General features: G+C 37.3%; 1 protein-coding gene across 11 annotated transcripts in view; it reads left to right on the forward strand.

Moving 5' to 3' along the window:
* The window catches only part of MAGI1 (membrane associated guanylate kinase, WW and PDZ domain containing 1), a 600870-nt gene that overhangs the window by 492913 nt on the left and 86212 nt on the right, over nucleotides 1-21745 (forward strand). For 6 of the 11 annotated variants that reach the window (XM_004675998.2, XM_004675996.2, XM_004675999.2 and 3 more), the window contains exons 4-7: nucleotides 2257-2463; nucleotides 9943-10144; nucleotides 15662-15744; nucleotides 19775-19810. In XM_004675998.2, the coding sequence (XP_004676055.1) occupies nucleotides 2257-2463; nucleotides 9943-10144; nucleotides 15662-15744; nucleotides 19775-19810 (528 nt within the window). Of the gene's footprint in view, nucleotides 1-2256; nucleotides 2464-9942; nucleotides 10145-15661; nucleotides 15745-19771; nucleotides 19811-21745 lie in introns of all 11 variants that reach the window. The other 5 variants (XM_012735303.1, XM_012735304.1, XM_012735305.1 and 2 more) reach the window with 1 other exon arrangement.

Here is a 21745-nt window from a genome sequence, read left to right on the forward strand (position 1 = left end):
TAACACATTACTGTATCCTTTTCCTTTTGTGCTTGTGTAAGAAAATGTTTTATGTAATTAGATCCTGATGGTGGAAAATGGGATGAAATCCCTGGGAAGAAAATATGCATAGGATTTTCTGTCATTTATAGATATGCTTTACTTTGCATAAAATTACAAACATTACTTTGGATTTTTGAAGGTATTCAAAGTCATGATATGGAGAATAGGTCAATTTTAATATTGATATATGTTAAATATATATATATATAAGTGTATATATATATATATATATATTTTTTTTTTTTTAACCATGTAGCCACTGAATATTGTTGATTATAAGCTGTGTTTTCAAAATGGTCATTCATGAATCACCTTCATGATTTTGTTCATATTTGAACATAATGTTTATTATTTATTTGAAATTTTCTTTAAAATAGCATCTGAGTGAAAGTTTTCGGAAAACAAATTCTTATCACTACCATTGCTGTTATTATTAAGTTAGTTAATTTCTTAAATATAGCTGTCTTTTTAAGCTTTGTTAAAAATATCTGTTTTAGTATTGTTTTTCCTTATTATCTTTTAAATATTGCCTGTACTTTCTATTACTGCCACACTTTACTAGTTACATTTTTCTAGTGCCCATTAAAAATATACATGCTGGGTCCTCCCTGGTGGCGCAGCGGGTTAAAGCGCTGCACCGAGAAGCTAAAAAGCCACTTCCGCATGAGTTCAATTCCCGCCTGCCCCGGAGGAGACCACATGGCGTGGCAGACCTCTCCTGGCCCGCCCGCTGCTCCCCTCAGCAGTGTACTTCGTTGATCTGCCTGTTCTGCTCCCCACTCTGTCTCTGGTGAAGCTTCTCACCACCCCTGAGCCTCTGCCTGTACCCCAGTTCTGTATGTACAAATAAATAAATCTTAAAAATATATATATATATACATGCTGGGAAAGAAAAGGGAAAATACCGGCTGGTTTCACTCATAGCAGGAGTATAACGGACCAGTCGAGAAAATAATAATAATAATGAACAGCCATATATCAGAGACATTTTATGGGGGTGGAGTAGGGAATAGGATCAGAAACGGTGGGGGGAGGGAAGTGCACTGGACTATGGTAATGGCACATGGGTGATCTGGTGATGGGAAGCCCATGAGGATTACAACTGAGATGGAAAAATTATATTATTTAGAAAAAAAAAAAAACATGCTGGGGCCTCCTTAGCGACCCATAGGCTAAGTCTCAGTGCACCACCGCAAAGGTCTAAGTTAATACCCAGCCAGGGAACTAACTCACATGGGATAGCAGATCTCTCGTTTTTTGCCCAGTGCTCCCCTCTGCGGTGTATTTTAGTTGATCTGCCTGCCTGTTCTGCTCCCTACTCTGTCTCTACTGAGTCCTCTCATCCACCCCCCAGCACTCGTGGCCTTACCCCAGTTCTTCCATGCATAAATAAATAAAACCTTAAAAACAATTGTGTATAAGTGTGCATAGAAACTTGAAAGTAAAAAGTTATTTAAAATACAAATATGTATGTATACTTGCCAATGAAAATAAGCAATTAAAGTAGAAAAAAAAATCCATCCACACACCTCTCAACAGCAGTTGGCATACCTGAGGCAGACCTTCGTCAAATGTTGGGAACATGGCTGGAAGTGAAGATGGGCCGACAGAGAGTGCCTTAGAATGAGGTTCTGTTGAATCTTGGCAAAGGCTTTTCCCATCCTACATGACCCTGAGAGTCAATCCTGCAATTCACTTAAAGAGGTGCCAAGTGGTGCTTACTGTCCTCTTTCTTGAAATATTGCCCCATTCGCTCTTGAAGAGTCCCCTTATTAAGGGAAGGTGACCTCGACTTTGTAGGCCTTTGAGCATGCAAGCTGTAATGAATTTTGTATTTTTGTGAGGCTTGCTCTAAATGGGATTCAGCATGGTGCTGGTGCATGTATGTAAAAAGATGACCAATTGAAATTCAAACATAATGAGGATGAAGTTTGCTATTCAGCACAGCCGCTTTTGTTTTTAGCTCTAGTAGGTTCTTTGACCCCAAACAATGTAACTTGCCTCTTCACTTTAGAAATCACCATGTCTAGCTGGGTAGGATCAACATCTTTTCTAACCCATTCCGGAAATGAAATACAGTTTGTTCTGGTTTTCTAGTTTTATGAAAAATAAATAAATAAATAAAAATTATGTGCTGAAAGATTTGGATGTGAAGTCTTGAACAAAACAAAGTATTCTTTCTAAAACATGCAAATGTGTCTCTCCATCACCTAGGAAACTATTATGGGACACCCAAACCTCCTAGCCAGCCTGTCAGTGGGAAAGTGATTACTACGGATGCCTTGCAAAGCCTTCAGTCTGGCTCCAAGCAGTCGACCCCAAAGCGAACCAAGTCCTACAATGATATGCAAAATGCTGGCATAGTCCACACTGAGAATGAGGAGGAGGATGATGTTCCTGAAATGAACAGTAGCTTTACAGGTAAAATGTATTTGACAGTCCCTCTCAATGCTTGTGGGCAAAGTGGGGTGAGGGAGGCTTTTACAGAGAGCTAAGGCATTTCTATTCTTGAGCAATTCAGATGGGTTACCTGAATTCAAACTAACTCTGTCTTTTTTTTTTTTTTCCTTCATGTTTCTTCTTAAGAATATTTGAACTTCACCCAAATTATCTTATGGGGGAGAGAGGAAAATATCTGCAAAAATGAATTAGTAATAATCAGCACTGTTTCTTCTCTTGGAAATAATATATATGAATATTTGTATTCTGTTCATGTATTTCTTCATTTTGACACTGTTCCAAAGTGTAGCAACTGCAAAAAACTAAGGAAGTCTGGTCTGTAATGTTATGGCTTTGGGAACCATCTTGTTTCGTTTACTTTTCTTGTGCTTAAGTATTTCTTTAGTATTTTAGAATTATGGTGTGGAACAGTTACTCACTTCCAAGGTTGGGAGTCTTCCTTTCTCATAGTAGCTTTTTCTGACACCAGATTTGGTTGAGCCTGGGCAATTAATAAGCTATGTATTATATACCTTGTTTCATAATAATGGAATGTTTAGGGAAAACTTTGTATTAGTTAAATGCTTTCTCTTGATTCTATGGGTCTCTCTAAAGTTCACTCATTTATAAAATTCAGAAGTCTAAAGTTCTGATCTGACAATTACAGTTTTTTTCATAGCTTTATTGTCCTACTAGCAGCCCAATGATTCTGCCAGAAACATTGGATAAAAGAGAAAACCAGGTGTTTTATACAAGCTTAGACCTTGGTGGTTGTTTATTAGAACATAACATCTAACTTCCCTGATCTGTAAAATATACTGGTTCTGATTAAATCATCTCTAACATCCTCTTCCAGCTCAAAGAATTTGGTGCTATGAAAATTTCTATTTTCTCAACTAGAATGGCCATTGATTCCAAGTAGCAAGGAGAAATTTGTCATCCTTTATATAGGCTTTTATTGACATCAGTTGATTTCATCTACTTTGAAACATGTTACCCACTTAACAGTAGTCCTTACCAATTTGAAGGCAAGTTGTGAAAAAGTCAGTATGTCTTTTTAAAAAGGAATTGACACATTAATGTTCTGATCTTTCAACAAAGACCAATTTGGGGTATACCCACAACACAGGTAAAGCCACAGTGGTCGACGAGTTCAGAGGTAACATGCAACAAACTAGTTCTGCTAAGTTTGCTGGCTAGTCCTCAAGAAGCATGTCGGCCTTTATTTCTCCTCCATTCAGTTATGGAGCTATTTTGGTAGAAATTTCTTGTAGGGTAATTGACTATAGGTCTCGATAGTTTTCCTGTCTCTGATGACTATATATGTATGTCTGCAGAAGCCATGCTTCAGAAAATCTGATCCCATACACTCCCCACTTGAAAGCTTTTCATCAAAGGAAAATTGTTGCGTGCACATCATCATTGCTCATGTCAGTCTGATCATTAGATTCTGCACGTAATGAAAGCCAAATGCCACCTGAATGTTTGATTCAAGTTCCTGTCTTGACAGCAAGAAAGCCTGTAGCATGCACACAGGGAAATTTAGCCCAGAGATCAGCATGCTATGGGACATCCTCAATATATAAAGACTATCTTCAACATTTCTCCCCTCACCAAACCACAACCATGACAGCTGACGACCTTCATACATTAATTCATAGATTCTTTCCAATAGTTGACATTACCCAGCCTATGATATGTATATCAAACTCACTGTATCAAAGCATTTTGCACTCTGGACCACTCTAACTAGCAATCTACCAGCTATTTCAAGCATAGAGTGACAGTAGCATAGTGAGGGCTTGGATCCTGGGGGGATCAGCTAAGATAAAGGCATGAGCATCATATCCAAATGTAGAAAAACTATGCACTGTCAAAATTTTTATTTACCAGGGTATTTCTAATAATATGTTATCATTGTGATCTTAACTGATTTATTTTGAGTTAGACACAGAATGTTTAAATAGCATGCCGTAGCAACAGTGGCATTTCTGTAGGCAAAGAGTAGAGAACCTAATACCCAGAAGCATCCTTTCTGCTGGCAGTGATGGCTGCAGGAGCTTCGCGATGAGTGGTCACCCCGAGTACATTCAAATGGACTGTTGGACACAAAGCACTGAGAAGTCTTCCACACATCATCCCTAAATTATGGTTCTGAAAGAACCATTTGGGGAGGGGGCATTTATTTAAGATATTCTTTATCTCTTTCTTTAAGAGAGAGTACACTCTGTGTGCTTCGTGTTAGTCTTTGCCAAAGCACACAGTTATTTATACAAATGAGTAAAAAACATTTGTGAAAATATTTTGTTCATTAAACAACTTCCACCACAACTAAAAAAGTAGCTGGTTCATTCCCATGTTCATTGCTACACTATTTATAGTAGCCAAGTTATAGAAGCAACCCAAGTGTCCAAGCACAAATGGCTGGATTAAGATGTCACACACACACACACACACACACACACACACACAGGAATACTACTCACTTATAAACAAACAAACATGAAATCTTGCCCTTGCAACAACATAGATGGAACTGGCAGGGATAATACTAAGCAAGTAAGTCAGAAGGACCAAGACAAATCATAAGGTGATTTCACTTATGTGGGACAAAGGAACAGGCAAAACAAACCCTAGAACCATGTAGAATTGAGTCTACCTGAGAAGAAAAGTGGCCCAGTAGACTGGGGTAGAGGACTGTAGGTGTTTTGAGGCAGTAAGATAAATTTGAAACAGTGTGAATTTTATATATATATATGTTTGTGTGTGTGTGTGTGTGTGATTTATATCTATACAAATTATATATAATTTATATCTATACATAAATTATATACAGTGTTGTACCTCAGTAAAGTACATTTTTTTAAAAGTAGCTGCTTCTACCACTAATTACCTCCAAGATACATCAAAATGTTACTTAATTACATTTCTAGAGGGTTTTTTTCCCCCTCCCTAATAGCCTCCTATTGTTGAACATTAAGTTCCCATGTCTTTTTCATTAGCATATGATGATAAAACTTTGCTTTGGAATTATGATTTTATTTTAAGTAAAGTGATGATGCTATTACTAAGAGAGCTAATGTTTCTCTGGTACTAATTCTGTGGCAGGCACATTGCTAAGCTCTTTTTGGATAGACCAAGGAGAGCAAATAGTTTCTCCAATATCAACAAAAACACTGGTGTTATAACTATCATTTCAATCCAGAAAGCCTTCAGAACCTGAGTGCTCATCCACTGTGTGACCTACATTTGAAATCAAACTTCTTAGGCATAATTAGCCTCAAAAAGTTTCAAGTGGTTATGCACAACAAGGAAGGTATATGAATCTAAAGGCAAGTATGTTATAAAGTAAGCTCCAACACGTATATTTTAACAATGCACTAAAACATCTACAGTCCTCCACCCCAGTCCATTGGGCCACTTGCTGCTTTTTCTCCTCAAGTAGACTCAATTCTACTGGGTTCTAGGGTTTGTTTTGTCTGTTCCTTTGTCCCACATAAGTGAAATCACCTGGTATTTTTCTTGGTCCTTCTGACTTACTTGTTTAGTTATCCTCGCATCAAGGTTACTTTCAGAAGTGTGTCTGTGTATGCATGTGAATACCTGGATGCTGCTGATTTACTGTGAATGAATTCATCTATGGTTTACATGTATTCTGTAAACTTCTGGGATTCCTGAATGATAAGCAACACAGGTGTTACCATCCTTGCTTTGCAGAAGAAAACATGGAGGGATGGTACATACCAGACATGGGAAAATGAGGTTTCTTGTTTCTATCCAGTCTGTTTTCCAACAACCCATTTTACATGTGGCTCTTGGGATTCAGTAGTAATCCTGATTGTTTGGTAAAGTCAATGAAAATTTTTCTTAAATCAGAACATATATACATAGCATGATGAGGATTTTGAATTTTTTATTTATATGATATATATATCATATATATCGACACATGTATATATAGATCAAATTGTCATTATGTATGCTAAATAGCTTACAATTTTACCAGTTTATAGCCCAAAGCTGAAAAAAAATTAAAAATCTAGATTTTACATGTCAGTCGTATTCAAGAAGTGATTTAAAAAAAAAAAACAACTGTGGGCCCTCCCTGGTGGCGCAGCAGGTTAAAGCACAGCACTGAGAATCTAAAGCCACTTCCGCATGAGTTCGATTCCCGCCTGCCCCGGAGGTGACCACATGGCATGGCAGACCTCTCCTGACCCACCCGCTGCTCCCCTCAGCAGTGTACTTCCTCCATCTGCCTGTTCTGTTCCCCGCTCTGTCTCTGGTGAAGCCTCTCACCGCCCCTGAGCCTCTGGCCTGTACCCCAGTTCTGTATGCACAATAAATAAATCTTTAAAAAAAATAATAAAAATAAAAAAAACTGAAATAATAAATTCCTGGATATATTTTTCAATAATTTAAGGGCCCTCCCTGGTCGCACAAGGGGTTAAAGTACAGCACTGTGCAGCTATCCATGGCCACTGCAGCACAGTTCGAGGTAACCCATACAGTTGCGGCAGGCCTCTTCTGTCCTGCCTGCTGCTTCTCTCAGCAGTATGTTTCAGTCGATCTGCCTGTTCTGTTCTCCGCTCTGTCTCTGGTGAAGCCTCTCACTGCCCATTTATCTCTGGACTGTACCCCAGCTCTGTGTGCATAAATAAATATATCTTTTTAAAAAATAAACAAGGTCTCGTTTCTGGAGCAATATTTTTTTTTCCTTCCAAGAAATTAAGATAAGTTAGATATTTTCTTTGCAAGCTAATATTCCTTCATGTAGTTGACACCTTCAAACAACTGAGAACGTCGTATATAATTAAAAACAAGTTGCATGCATTCATTGCTAACCTGAGTTTGCCTCTAGTTTGCCACTTGTTGCCATTATCTTTTTCCTCTTAAAACCAGCTTTTCTTAAGTGTTCCTTTTTAAAAATTAAAATGGCATGCCTCTATTGATAGTATTGCCATGGCACGTCTCTGACTCTTAAATGATCACTGATGGACATTTGTATTTCCAGTATCAGGTCTCAGACCATAGCTCCCCCAGGCAAGCAGAGTACCCAGTATTGGTGCCAGCACTTGTGGGAATCAAATCTGGCAGCTACATTATTTCATAGTATCTACATTTTTCCCAGTTACAGAGGCGGAAACAGAGACTCATCTAGCTGCTGCCTCTCCCAAAGTCACACAGCTAGAAGCAGGCAAAACTATGATTCGGTCTGTGATCTAATGTCAAATTCGATTTTTTTCTTGTGTATTTAACAAACTGGTAGCCTGAGAGCCAGAACTAACTCAAAGACAACATTCACAACAATTTTGATTAGAGAATGGTGAGTGCTTTGTGCCAAACCCTTCACTGACTGCTTTTCACAAATTAGCTCATGTGGTCTTCCCATGACCCTCTGAGGTACTTACTGTTATCTTCTTCGAAGGTGTCAACTATATGTGAAGAAACTAAGGCACACAGAGCTATTTCAGTCAACTTAGTGAAGGGCAGTATTGAGGCTTAGGTAGCCTGGTACAGCACTGTTGTAGTCACTATTTATTTTTGCTTGTCAGCATTGCACTGCATTATTTTTAAAAGTACTTATGATTGGGAAATTGGGAGTTCTTACATAAAAATACCAGTCTCCAGCTTCTCTTGAAACATTAGTAGTCTGACGAACCTGAGTCTGTGTTTCTCCAGGGTGCTAAGTTTCTGGCACTGAGTTCCCTGCTCCCATCAAACTGGATGCCCCTCTTCAGGGCTCTGTCCAGAGCCACCTCATCTGTCTCTGGCCAGCACAGTGGAAGATCAGTTATCCAAAAGTGTCTGTTTCAGCTGGGTTCAAACCTACCATATTCTATAATCACTAGAACCTGGAATTTCAAAAAGGGGTGGTGCCCTGATGCCCACCAGTGTGTCAGAGGGCAGTGCCAGTTCAGGGTACAGTCTCTCATCTGCACTGTTCACAGGGTATAAGCAGGAAAGGGCAGTTGGGGGAATCAAACAACTGTAGAGGCCAGAGGTAACGTGGAATTAATAATTCAGGGCTATTAGGTGAATTTCTCTTCATCTCTGTTTTTCTCTGTATGAGCTTCATTCTCTTAAACTCTCTTAAGCAGATCTTGCCCAGCTGTATTAATATGGGTGTCAGCTCCAACAGCATGGGTACCTGTCAACTGAATAATTTTAACATCAAGATGTTACCTCCTGCTTGGTAGTTAGAACAAAACCTCCTGACATCTGTTGGTACACCTTGGATTCTGTGCCTATTGCTGTCAAAACAATGAGAATGATAGGATACTCTGGGTGGGCACTTGTGCCCACTGTGTGAGTTCAGATGGGGTTTGAATCTAGTTCACGTGGATCAGGATGGGGAATGTTTCCCCAAGGAGCATCTGAGTAGTGGTACCAGACATGGAGTAGAAGCAGAAGAGGAAAAGACCTCTGGCAACCTCATCATGAGTCGTGAAATTTTAGTGGAAATATCTGTTTAAAAGACTAGACATGTTCTCCAGCCAACATTTAGGTTACTTTCCTTCTCAACTGTGTCACTGGCAGTTACTCACCAGAGAAAGATTTGAAAACAGTCTTTTATTATTCCTCACTCTGCCTTCAGTAAATCAGAAATGTCTACAGGAGAATTACTGTTGGAGAGAGAATTAACGACAGTCCCTGATTATAATGTTGTAAAGCCCCGTGGAGAGTGACATTTAATATCATCCGCCTTATAAAAATTCAACCAGAATGTCAGCCTTGCTGTTTGTGGATGCTTTGATGGCATCACCTCTTGATTTTTTTAGTTAATAAGAAGACAAGGAGACTCACATCTTCGAGCCTTCTTTTAAGACCCAAGTCAAATCAGACCACCCACATGATGCTGTTCTGAGGATAACTGTCTCAGTTTTCACAGGAACATTCTCCTCACTTTTTCCAAAAGAGGCTTGAATCTGACTCATGGTATAGCTGTCTCTGTATTCTAAATTTTTGTAAACTTTCCAATTTGATTTTTTCAGTCTTTGATCTTTGCAGAATCTATCAAAATGGACAGTAATTTCTCTGTGTTTTCAGCATTGACTTTTTTCTTGCCCCCAAGAACCTTCTGAATTATGAAACCAAATGATACCCATGCAGTGAGAATGATGCCCAGGCCATTTCAGGGTCTTCTTAGTTGAAGAGGCTTTAGGGTTTGTGTCCTAAGTTTGTTTATTCTCTGACATATCCAAACATGTGAGCAGTGCACTTTGGGGGCCTTTTCTTTTCTCTTCTTTCTTTTCAGGTAAAGTAGATTTACTACATCATTTGGATGCTTTCATTTAAAAGAACTTTCTTCTAAGTAAAACAGAATAAAGTCAGTGGCTAGCAATGAAGAAAGCATAAGGGCGTTTAAGAATATACATGCTTGCAGAACTCTGCAAATGGAGTCTGATTGATGATTCTCACTCTCTATCTCTCCCACCCCCAACCTCCCTAATTAAACAGCCGATTCTGGTGACCAAGAAGAGCACACCCTCCAAGAAACAACACTACTGCCTGTGAATAGTAGCGCCAGTGCTGCTCCCATCACGGACCCTTCTCAGAAGTTCCCTCAGTACCTACCTCTTTCTGCAGAGGATAATTTAGGTCCTCTACCTGAAAACTGGGAGATGGCCTATACCGAAAATGGAGAAGTCTATTTTATAGAGTAAGTATGTTATTAATGTTACCTGAATCTCTTCCTTTCTCCCCCCTTCCTTCTCTCTACCTAGCAGCTATAGATGTAATTTAAAAGTAAAAGCATTGACCCCACTCTGAAAATATTCTCATGCACAGTTCAACTAGCCTTGTATCAAAAGTAATTAACATAACATTGAATCATTGAGCCTAAAGAGCTCCAGGAAACACAAGGTTAGTAATTGACCTAATGGATTAGACATCTAAATTATAGTGTTTAAAGAAATGATGGTATAATAAATATATAAAGAATATGTTTAGTCATTAAAAATAGGTAAATCATTAGCTTATATTTTTTTAATTGGGTTATACTTTTGTTTTGTTGCATTTTAAGATCTCTTCATGTATCCTACATAAAATTTCTTTATCATATTTGTGATTTGCACACATTTTCTACAAGTCAGATTTTTCTTTTCATTGTTCTGTGTTTTCAAAAGAGCCAGAAGTACTTAATTTTGATGTTCTAGTTTATTACTTTTTTATGGATTGTGCTTTTACTTAATAGCTAAGTACTCTTTCCCTAATCTAAAGTCATAAACAATTCATTTTTTGTTTTATTTCACTTACAAGTTTTGCATTTTAATATATGACCTATTTAAAGTTTCTGTGTGTGTGTGTTTTTTTTTTTTTTAACATGGAGCAAAGTTGAGAAAAAAGACTAGAAAGTCATTCCAAATTACAAAACTTTTATGTACTTAAACGATTAATAACTAACCTTTGCTCTAAAGGGGAAAAAACATATAATTGAAATCATTTTTAAAAATCTAAAGTAAGGCCCTCCCTGGTGGCGCAGCGGGTTAAAGCACAGCACTATGAAGCTTATGCCACTTCCGCATAAGTTCGATTTCCGCCTGGCCCGGAGGAGACCACATGGCGTGGCAGACCTCTCCTGACCCGCCCGCTGCTCCCCTCAGCAGTGTTCTTCGTCAGTCAGCCTGTTCTGCTCCCCACTCTGTCTCTGGTGAATCCTCTCACCCTTCGTATCTCTGGCCTGTACCCCAGTTCTGTATGAATAAATAAATAAATCTTTAAAAAAAAAAAAACCAAAAACTAAAGTAATATGATTTCTTAGTGGAAAATAGTCAATTTTTAAAGTGTTCTACTTTATCATTCTGATTCTGTATTAAGATTCACCACAGTTTAATTTACCACTTAAAAGACCAACAAAATTACCAGTTAAACTACAAATAAATGTGTCTTTTTGTCTGTGATTATGTTGCTATAGTTTTACAAATATAAAACTCTGAAAGTATTGTATATATGCTAGCATGAACACAGCATTCAAAATAAAATATAACTCACTTTTACTTCCAAAAACCCCATTTTGGGATAAGTCTAACAAAACATGTAAAGGATTTTGTATGCTGCAAAGTATAACATTATGAAAGAAATCAAAGAAAATTGAAATAAATGGAGAGACACACCTCATCCATGGGTTGAAAGCCTCAGAATTGGCATAGTAGAGATATCAGCTCTCCCAAATGGACATTCAGGTTTAATGCAAATCCTGTCAAAATCTCAGCACAGCTTTTTGTCAGAATAGACAAATTTTATCCTGAAAAATAATACATAGAAAGGCAAAGGAATCAGTACAACTAAAACATTTTAAAAAAGAGCAACTTATTCTTCCTTTCCAAGGAAGAATAATCAGTCTACATGATAGCAAGCCTTGATATATTGCCACAGTTAAAAGGCTATGTGGTGTAGATGAAGGACTAGACACATAAATCAGAAACAAACTCACAAATGTGCCCAACTGATTTCCAACAATAAGGTAAAATAAATTCAGGGCATGGCTTTTTCAGTAAAGCCATGGTGCAGCAGGTAGTTAGCCAGAGGCATATGTCTTAAATCTAACCTAAACCTCATACTTATCCAGAAAAAATTAATTCAAAATGAGTCATCACAGGCTTAAGTGTACTTTACAAGACAATAAAGCATTTAGGAAAATACAGAAAATATTTGAGATCTGGGACTAGGTAAGGAGTTCTTAGATTGATATCAAAACATCATCTGTAAAGGGGATAATTTATATGTTTAACATCACCAAAAATAAAAACTTCTGCTTTGCAAAGATCCTGATGAAAGATCTTTGAAAAGACAAGCTATAAGAAAATATTTGTATATCCCGTATCTGAAAATGAGCCAGTATCTGATATTTGTGTATGTATCAAGAAGTCTCAAAACATAAGTTAGAAATACACACAGAAGCATTCAATTATAAAATGAAAAAAAAAAATCATGAATAGATATTTCACTGAAGAGTATCTAAAGATGGCAAATAAGTACATGAAAATATGTTCAACATCATTAACTATTAGGGGAATTTAATTAAAACCACACAATGTGATATCATTACAAACCTATTAGAGTGACTGAAATAAAAGATAGTGACAACACTAAATGATGGCAAAGATACAGAAACTGGATAACTTATACTTTGCTTGTGGGCATGCTGGCAGTTTCTAAGAAAACTAAACATGTAACTACCATACAAAGCAGCAAAGAAACATTTGGCCAGAGAAGTTAAAACTTAGCTTCAAATAAAAGCATATATATATATATATATATATATATTTACAAATGTTTATAGTAGGTTTATTCCAAATAATCAATCTAGAAATGACCTAGGTGTTCCTCAGTAAGCTCTGAATGCATCCATAGCTGCAATACTATTCAGCAGTAAAAAAAACAATGGAGATTGTTTTGAAAAAACAGTTTCAGTGAGGACTACACTGAATGCAAAATTCTAGTCCCCAAATACTGCATACAATATGAATTGACATATGTAATGTTGTTGATATGACAAAATTATAGAAATGGTGCAGTGATTACTGTCTGCCAAAGATTAAAAACGGTTTGGCCAGGTAAGGGTTGGGAGGGATCCTTATGAGAATGGAAATGTTTTCTATTATGTGTCAATATCAATGTCCTGACTACAATATTACAGTGTAGTCCTATAAGAACAGGGTTGGTGGCAACAAGGCTGGAGGGTCTCTCTGTGTTCTTTCTTATAACTGTAATTTTTTTTTTTAAGATTTATTTATGCAAACAGAGCTGGGGTATAGGCTAGAGGTGCAGGTGCAGTGAGAGGATTCACCAGAGACAGAGTGGGGAGCAGAACAGGCTGGCTGATGAAGTACACTGCTGAGGGGAGCAGCGGGCAGGTCAGGAGAGTTCTGCCTCGCCATGTGGGTCACCTCCAGGGCAGGGATTGAACTCATGCTGAAGTGGCTTTAGCTTCTTAGTGCTGTGCTTTAACCCACCGTGCCACCAGGGAGGGCCCTATAACTGTAATTTTTATAACTATTATCTCAAAAATTTAAAAAAATTCTACATGGTCTCCCCCCCTCGCCCACCCCCAGCCAAGAGCACTTGTGTGATCTTATTGTGTACAATGGTGAAGAACATGAGGACTGGTGCTCTGACTCCTTGGGTTTGAGCCACAGTTCTGCTAGCAACAGAATGTCCTTGGGCAAATGTCTGTACTCATGCTGCTCAATTTTCTCACCTATAAATTGGGAGTAATCAACTTAATACTGAGGCTCCTTCTCTCCTAGGATTATTGTAAGGATTAAATAAAATGTAAAATACTTGTGAAAACAACAGTTTCTGCTAGTTTTCAGTGAGCAAGTAAACTGGCCGTGATTGTTGAACAGTATCATCTTCCATTTCTTTTTCCTTTAAACACCATTGAGATAATGTGTGTATATATTTATACATTTTGTTTTTCAGTAATTATTAAGATTCGAACCTAGCAGGTATTTGGTTGGCATGTCTCATGTAGAAGTAACTTTCTATTTTTGATCAACTAAAAATCTTTTCCCTTTTTGACTTCTCAAAGCCTGGTAAGACTGTTCAATATTTAAAAGGCTTTGTAATAAACTGTGTTAAAAAAAAAAAAAGTTGATGAGAAAATAAAAAAGATTTGAACCTACAAAGAACCATAGTAATTTTTTAAAAATTTATTTTTATTTATACATAGAAGACCTGGGGTCTAGACCAGAAGTGCAGGCGCTGAGAGGATTCACCAAAGACACAGTTGGGGACGAGAGGGACTTCCCTGTTGGCATAAAGGGTTAAGATGCAGCACTATGAAACAATCCTCAGCTACTGCAGTTGGACCCGGGCCAGGGAGGTGACTCACATCCCCCAATGGACCTGTCCTGTTTCTCGTGATTCTCCCCTCAGCAGTGTATTTCAGTAGATTGACCTGTTCTTCTCTACTGTCTCTAATAAATCCCAACCACTCCCACCCACCCACCCCCACTCACATTTCTGGTTTGCACCCAGCTCTTGTGTGCATGAATAAATAAACCTTAAAAAAAAAAAAAGTAGGAGCAGAACAGGCAAGTCAAGTGAAATACACTGCTGAGGGGAGCAGCAGATAAGGCAAGAGAGATTTGCTGCGCCATATAGGTCACCTCTCTGCCTGAGGATCAAACTCATGCACAGTAGCTGGCAATAGCTTGATAATGCTGAGACTTTAACCCCTTTGCTACCAAGGAAACCCAAGAACTATAGTAATTTTTCAACATATTTATGATCTATATTTCATAAGTTCAGAAAAGCCTAGGTCACTTCATGACATTCAAAACACTTGTTTTTAATTGCTGGTTTGCAACTGGAAACTACTGGGATAAGGGTTCTTTGTCACCTGTATTTAGCTTGTGTAGAGTGGACCAGGTGTTCCAGCAGAACTCTGTTGCAATGTATTAATCTTCTTTGGGTCAGTTCTTTCAGTTATTTGCATGATATTTCTGACATGATTAAAGGTCAGCCTTCTTGGGAATGTTCCTATAGACTTTCAGACCATTAAGGCTTACAGCACTGTCTGTGGAATGCTTCATATAGAGCTGAACTATATCCTGCAGCAGGAAGTCTGCATATATGGTTAGCTTCTCCAAGCTTTTGCTTGGTCCAGGATTTATTTATGATAGGTAATTTCAGGTTGCCTTCACTATGTCTGAAGCGTAATTTAGGACTCAATGATTAATGACATGTGTTAGCAGCTTTGAGCCACTTCTCTGAATTGGGGCTAGTTTCACACTGTCATGAGGATTCTTATGTAATGTAATGAGTTTCCAAATAGCAGCCTTTTTGTGAATTCTAGCATCTAACATTTAAATCACAGACAAATAAAAATTGGAGTTTGCTTTTTGGCAAATGGAAATAAGTAAAATAAGTGTAGACCAGGTTAGACAGTATAGACAGGAGGTCTATTTGGAACTCATTTTTCAAAAATAAAATTAGTATTTTAAGCTTTCTGTAATAGAATGATTATATCTGAGGTGACAAAAAAGCTTACCTAATATTCTGCCCAAACCATTTTATAATTACAAATGTGGGCTGTCTCTCTTCCTGGTTTTGCTGTTGAGAAGGATCTTTGCTTCAGTTAAACAGCACATATTCAATATTGTTTAATTCTTTTGTTATTGGACTTACTGTCTTCTTTGTTTTCAAACAATATTTTTTGCCTGGATTTCAGCCATAACACAAAAACTACATCTTGGTTAGACCCTCGGTGCCTGAACAAGCAGCAGAAGCCTCTGGAAGAATGTGAAGATGATGGTAAGGGGCCCAGAAGGTCTTGGTCTAAGTGAAGTGGTGGGGAGAGCATTGTTAACATGCAAAAGTTTAAAAAGTTAGAGCATATCAGCCAGATTTTAACAGTGAATTGTTTAAAGGTGATCTAGTAGTCTAGTAAATGCACTGTGGTTTCCAAAAGCAGGAGGGAAATCAGGAAAACTGGAAAATACTATTTGCTTATACATAAAGGCAGATGTATACTGATATCCCCATTATAAATTGCAGTTAGTCTAGTCAGAAACTATTCAAATGAAGATATCACCTCAGTCTTCAAACAGAGCAAACTCTAGAAAGTCTATGGAAATATGCAAACCTAAGATGCTCTGCTATGAAATATCAGACCCCAGCTGTATATTTTGACAGAGTTAGAGGAAAAAATCAAGAGCTCTTCTTGAACTTTACATGTTTCATAATTTTATCATTTCACCATTCTTGGCATAGAGAAAACAGATCTTGACTTCTTTAGGGATCTCTCTGTAAGACAGACTACAGTCTAAATATCTGGAAAGTATATTCTTCCAAGAGAGGAACTAAGGAGCTAGCCACAGCTCCAGTTTCCCTATTAATATTGGAAAAGAATTAACTGGCTATAAGATTTAATATTTTAAAATTTATTTCAGGGCTTTGGTTTTCTAATCACTTTCCCAAAATGGGGGCGGGGGGAAGCTCTCTCAGAGCAAATGTGTTCCTTTTTCTACCCTGAAGTCTGCCCCAAGTTCACCAAAATTACTTTTTGACATGGACGAATTAAAAGGAAAATGGCTTGTTTTGCTACTCATTATTCATTTCTGGCATTTGAGTTAGTAGGGTAATTACTGAGTTCATTTTTACTGTAAGATAGTGAAATGTTATTAATTTGTCCTACAGAGCAGAATTGTTGTATATATAAAGTTGAGGTTAGTTTGAAAATATGAGCCTCCACAGTTTTACCTGAATTTCATATTACATGAAATTGACATAGGATTGCATATTTAATACTTACCTGAATGACTTCATGTGAAAATGTAGAGGCCTCCTACTTGGGCAGCATGGCTGAATGCTTTATATTTTAGTTCCATTCCTATACGAGGTATGGAACAGGTATGGCCAGCTGTTCTTTTGTATGCTTATGAGATAATGGACTGTCCTTATTCAAATAATCTGCTTAATATATAATGTATAGGTGACCAGTTTTCAAAGATCAAAATATACTTTCAACCATAAAACTTCACAGAACAAATTTTAATCTTAAAAATACTAATCTTTATGTGAAGCCTGATGATTTTTAAAACATTTTTAGACACTTTTATTACCTTAGTGTCTTCAGTGTCAGTATCTATTATAGTGGGAATATATGAAAATTGTTGTCAATATTATTTTGTAGATGACAGAAAACTCTATAACTTTTATGGAGAATAGCTGTTAATGGAACATATGTTGAATAGAATTGAATGGAATTACTGAATGATTTTGTCACCAAATCTTGTAATTTTTTAGAATTCTTCTCACTGATGTTAATGTAACTTCCTTAGAATAAGTACTTGTTCATATGCAGTTTGGTAATTATCCCTTCCACATTAGAATTCATATATTTTACTACTAGTAGAAATTATACATATGGTCTCTGTGGCTGCATATGCAAGCAAAATAAATATCTAGATCATGGCATTCTAACAAGTATCAATTCCATAGCCACATTTTCTCTTCCAGAATCCGGAGCAAAGTACCTTGTGTTGTTTATATCATGACACAAGAATAGTTTTTATGGGCACTGTATTATTCCCGTATTTCATTCCTCTCTCTGTAAGTTACATACATTTGGAATGTAACAGTAGAGCGTTACACTGATTGAAAATTTCAGAAAATTCCAGAAAATTTTATTTTCTCTCATTATCTCTAAAAAATGAGAAATTAGTTTCTCCCAGAGTGGGTAACTCCTTTTGTCATTGTATGTCTGTAGTTCTGTTAGCAGCCTTCAAGTTTGCCTCTGAGCTCCAGACCAATGTTTTAATCTGCCTGGTTGATGATAGCCTACAGGATGTCTCCAGGAGTCCTCAAACTCGTTGTGATTAAAACCTTACCAGTGAGCTATCCTCTGAAAATCTGATCCTCTGTCTTCCCTATGCCAAGAGCCTCTCCACATTCTCTATCTCAGTTGATAGTAAGATCATTCATATGTAAGAGTAGCCCTTGACCTATTTTCTTCATACCCATTTCTAATTCATCTACCACTTGAATTCATTTCCCTTCCATTCACTGTTTTCTTCATACTCTACCACCCTATTCTAAGCTATGTTTATCTTCCATCGAGACTCTTATCCCCTCACCTCACACTGTACTCAGAGTAATCTTTCAAAATGTAAATGTGATTGTGTGAGTTATCATGGACCATGTCCCCTAGAGCTCTAATATTTGGTTCTCTGTTCTGCTCATAAATGCCCAGTCCACAGCTCTCCTCTCAAAGCCTTGTGTGGTATGGCGTCCTCATGCCTCTGCTCACTCTGCTGTCATGCCCATTAGTTCTCATGATCACTAATTTCTTCCTCCATGACAGCTAAATATACAGTCCTCTCAGTATATCCATATTTTTCATAAATATTTTAATGCCTTCTGTATGTCAAGAACTTTAGGTATACCCATAAACAACAAATAAAAAGTCCTGTTCTCAGATTCTACCCATTTTTTCACTCTTAAGTCTTTCCATTAAAGTTTGTGTCCTTCTAATTACAATTCACTCTTTTCCCATGAGTTTGTCCCCATTCTGTTATCACCTTCCTCTAGAAAACTTACCTCAGCTTTAATTTTATTTTTATTTATGTGAACTTTGATCACATCCACCACAAAGAATGCAGATGTGTTTTGTTATGCTCATTTTGACATTTCTAATGTCTAGAATAGGGATTGATTAGTAAATGATAGGTATCACTAAATGATTATTGAAAAAAATGAATGAAAGTAAAAAAAATATTAAATAATATCTAGGTGAGCAATTTCATGAAAGATTTTGAGAAAATCATACCCCTTTTTAAGAAATATGCTGGTGGCAACACTTAAGGACTGCAAGTATATTCAAGGGCCATGTTTGTTATGAATGTCAGTAATCAATCAATGTTCATTTATTCATTCATTTTAAAAATATCTAATATATACTCTGTGACCAAAAATTACACTGGATGCAAGTATGGAGCATTTACAGTTGTGAAAACAGGCTCAGTCTCCGTGTCTTTGGAACTTATAGTGGAAGGGACAGCCACCGCTCTCTAGCTGGAGAGATCTTATGTCTGAATTGATGATGTTGTTGTATGCTGTCCTGTATTTTCTTCTTAGCTACAATGAAATGTTTTACTGACAACAAGAAGAGGTCAACAGTGGAAAGGACCTTGACTTGTTTTGCTCACTGAAGTTATTGAGAACGTTTTCATTTAAATATGTGAGCTGTGTGACTTAGAAATCGTAGGCCGAGTAAACTCTGCCTCCCAATACTTGGAAGGAGGCAGCCTGGCTCCTTGACATATGAAAGACATTGAAGCTGTAGCTCACTTTACAATTTGTATTGTCATTTTGGCCTCTTTCCATTTTCAGGCAGCAGTATTACTTATAGGTTAAATAATGCTTTAATTGTGAGTGTAATTGCCTTGGTGATTAGAGAATTATTGAAGGATTAAAAGGAGTACTATTGAAAGGTCTAACAGCTTTGTTTGTTCGAAGTAAGGTCTGTAATAAGTGACTTTCCACTTAAGAACATTGAAACCACAAAGGTATTTGTCATCTTTTACAACCAATCAAACCCTATTTTGACATGCAAGGAAATGAGCCCTATAATTATGTTGCCAATATCAGCTTTTACCATTTAGTGATTTACACTGAGGTCTCCAGTTTACTAGCCAAGCCAATGAAATAAGCCACAATGCAGGTAAGAACAAATTAAAGTGATGTGTTTGCTGCTATTTTTCTAAGGGGAGTTTCTTTCTTGGTGCTGGTGTCTGAATTTTCTCTCTTTTCTATCTCAATTCCTGCTATTCCTTTGGAGAAGAAGGGGTCCACACCGAGGAGCTGGACAGTGAACTAGGTAAACCCTTCTAGCCTGTGCTGCATGACTTGCCTGAGTAGTCGTGTCTCTAGTGAACTGCATAATGCCTTGGTTTCTTTAGTTTGCACTCCTCCAATTTTGACTTTCCTTCTGTCTTAGCCATGAAAGGTCAGTCTTACAACCCAGGTGTCTGCAAGCATCACACGGAGTTGTAATTAATTGTGTCTGTAAGGAAAAAGTCAGTGAATTGAGACTAAAATGAGAGTTAGCAAACTGCCAATAGGATGCCTTGTAAACTGAGGATTAAGAAAAATCTAAGTGGGTAGGTGATTGCTGTGTCCCTTGAATTCTCCTAAAACCTGTCACAACTTCTTTTCTTTATTTGCTTGGTGTGGGTGGTTATCTACAGGGTCCCACAAAAGCAAAATGGAAATCCAGCAGATTAATTTAAGCATCTCTGTAGGAGAGTAATCACAGTACGTATGTACAGTGACTAACTGCATAACTAATAAGTCTTAATATTGTGTTGTTACTAAGTCAGTGATCAAATATTAACCTTGTAACTGTAGTGTAACTGTAGCTCAAACACCAAATGCTGGTTTCGGAGGTCCAATTTTCCTTACAGTGTCTGTAGCAATGTTAGCTATTGTGGTCAGAAATAATTTACAATAACAAAGAATACCAAAACTCTATTACCTTTCCTCTTGGAATATAATGGCTTAAATTACCTGCTAACTTAAACGCATTATGCTTAATTTTAAGCAATATTAACATCCGTATGTGTTCTATTTGATGCATCTACTGAAGAATAAATGAGAAAGCAGAAGTTTTGGCCAAATTACAGATGAAAGCCTTCGGTGACAGAAATTTGACGATAGTGTGTTTTTAAAATAGAAGATTATTTGATATTAAGGGATTTAACAATCAACCTAACATTTCTGAGATTCCCTTAAGAATAAAAATTGTAAATATTAAATACAGGCTTTTGTTTTCATTAAATTTTTGTTTTGTTACAAAGATAATTGCAGTTTCTAGCATTATGATATAATAGAATTTAGCTGATTTTCTTAATATTGGAACCATATCCTGTTATAATTGAGTGATACCAACAATGGCCAGTCACTATTGATACAATTTTGTAAGTGTTGGCTAAGTTGTCCTTATAAACCATTGTGGTGACTATGACCTCAGGTTCAACCTGTATTACAGAATAACTTGAAATGAATTCCATGCAAAATAAAACTTATCAAGCCAAGGATATTAACTGAAAAAGACAACAAGGTTTTCTAAGCAAAAAAGTGTCTTAGCCATTTCCTGAAGCAACATAAACATCTTAAGGTATTGTTATTGTTCCTGAAACAACTTAAACCACCTGAGTAGAATGAGTGACCATTGCCATCTGGTGGAGAGAACACAGTTCCATAGTCAAAATCTTATTTGTTCCTATGGGAGTTTGAAAGTTGATATTTTTAGGAAAGAAATTCTGTATTATTTTTCCCCATGCAACTGTAAGATTCTGGGAACTTTCCTATTCTGTTAAAGACTTTAAGAAAGTAAGATCTAACGGCTACCTAGTATCCCTTCTTGTGATCATGGTAGTTCATTTTGGGTGATGGTTTGCTAAGTGTTGGAGCGTCTTTGGCTTACACGCAGGTGAGCAGACATAATGAAAATGGGTCTTAATATTTTTCACTCTGACCAATACATATTGTTAATTTTTAAAGACTTTATTTATGCATAGAAGAACTGGGGTGCAGGCCTGAGGTGTGGGGTGCTAAGAGGACTCACCAGAGACAGAGTGGGGAGCAGAACAGGCAAGCAAGAGAGGTCTGCTGCGCCATGTGGGTCAGCTCCCTGGCCTGGGATGAAACTGATGCTGCAGATGACTGCAGATAGCTCCATAGTGCTGAGATCCAACCCCTTTTCGCCACCAGGGAGGCTCTACTAATTGCTGTTTTTAACAGTTATTTATTA

The sequence above is a fragment of the Condylura cristata genome, unplaced genomic scaffold, assembly GCF_000260355.1.
Source record: "Condylura cristata isolate star-nosed mole 26May11 unplaced genomic scaffold, ConCri1.0 scaffold00004, whole genome shotgun sequence".
Lineage (NCBI taxonomy): Eukaryota > Metazoa > Chordata > Mammalia > Eulipotyphla > Talpidae > Condylura > Condylura cristata.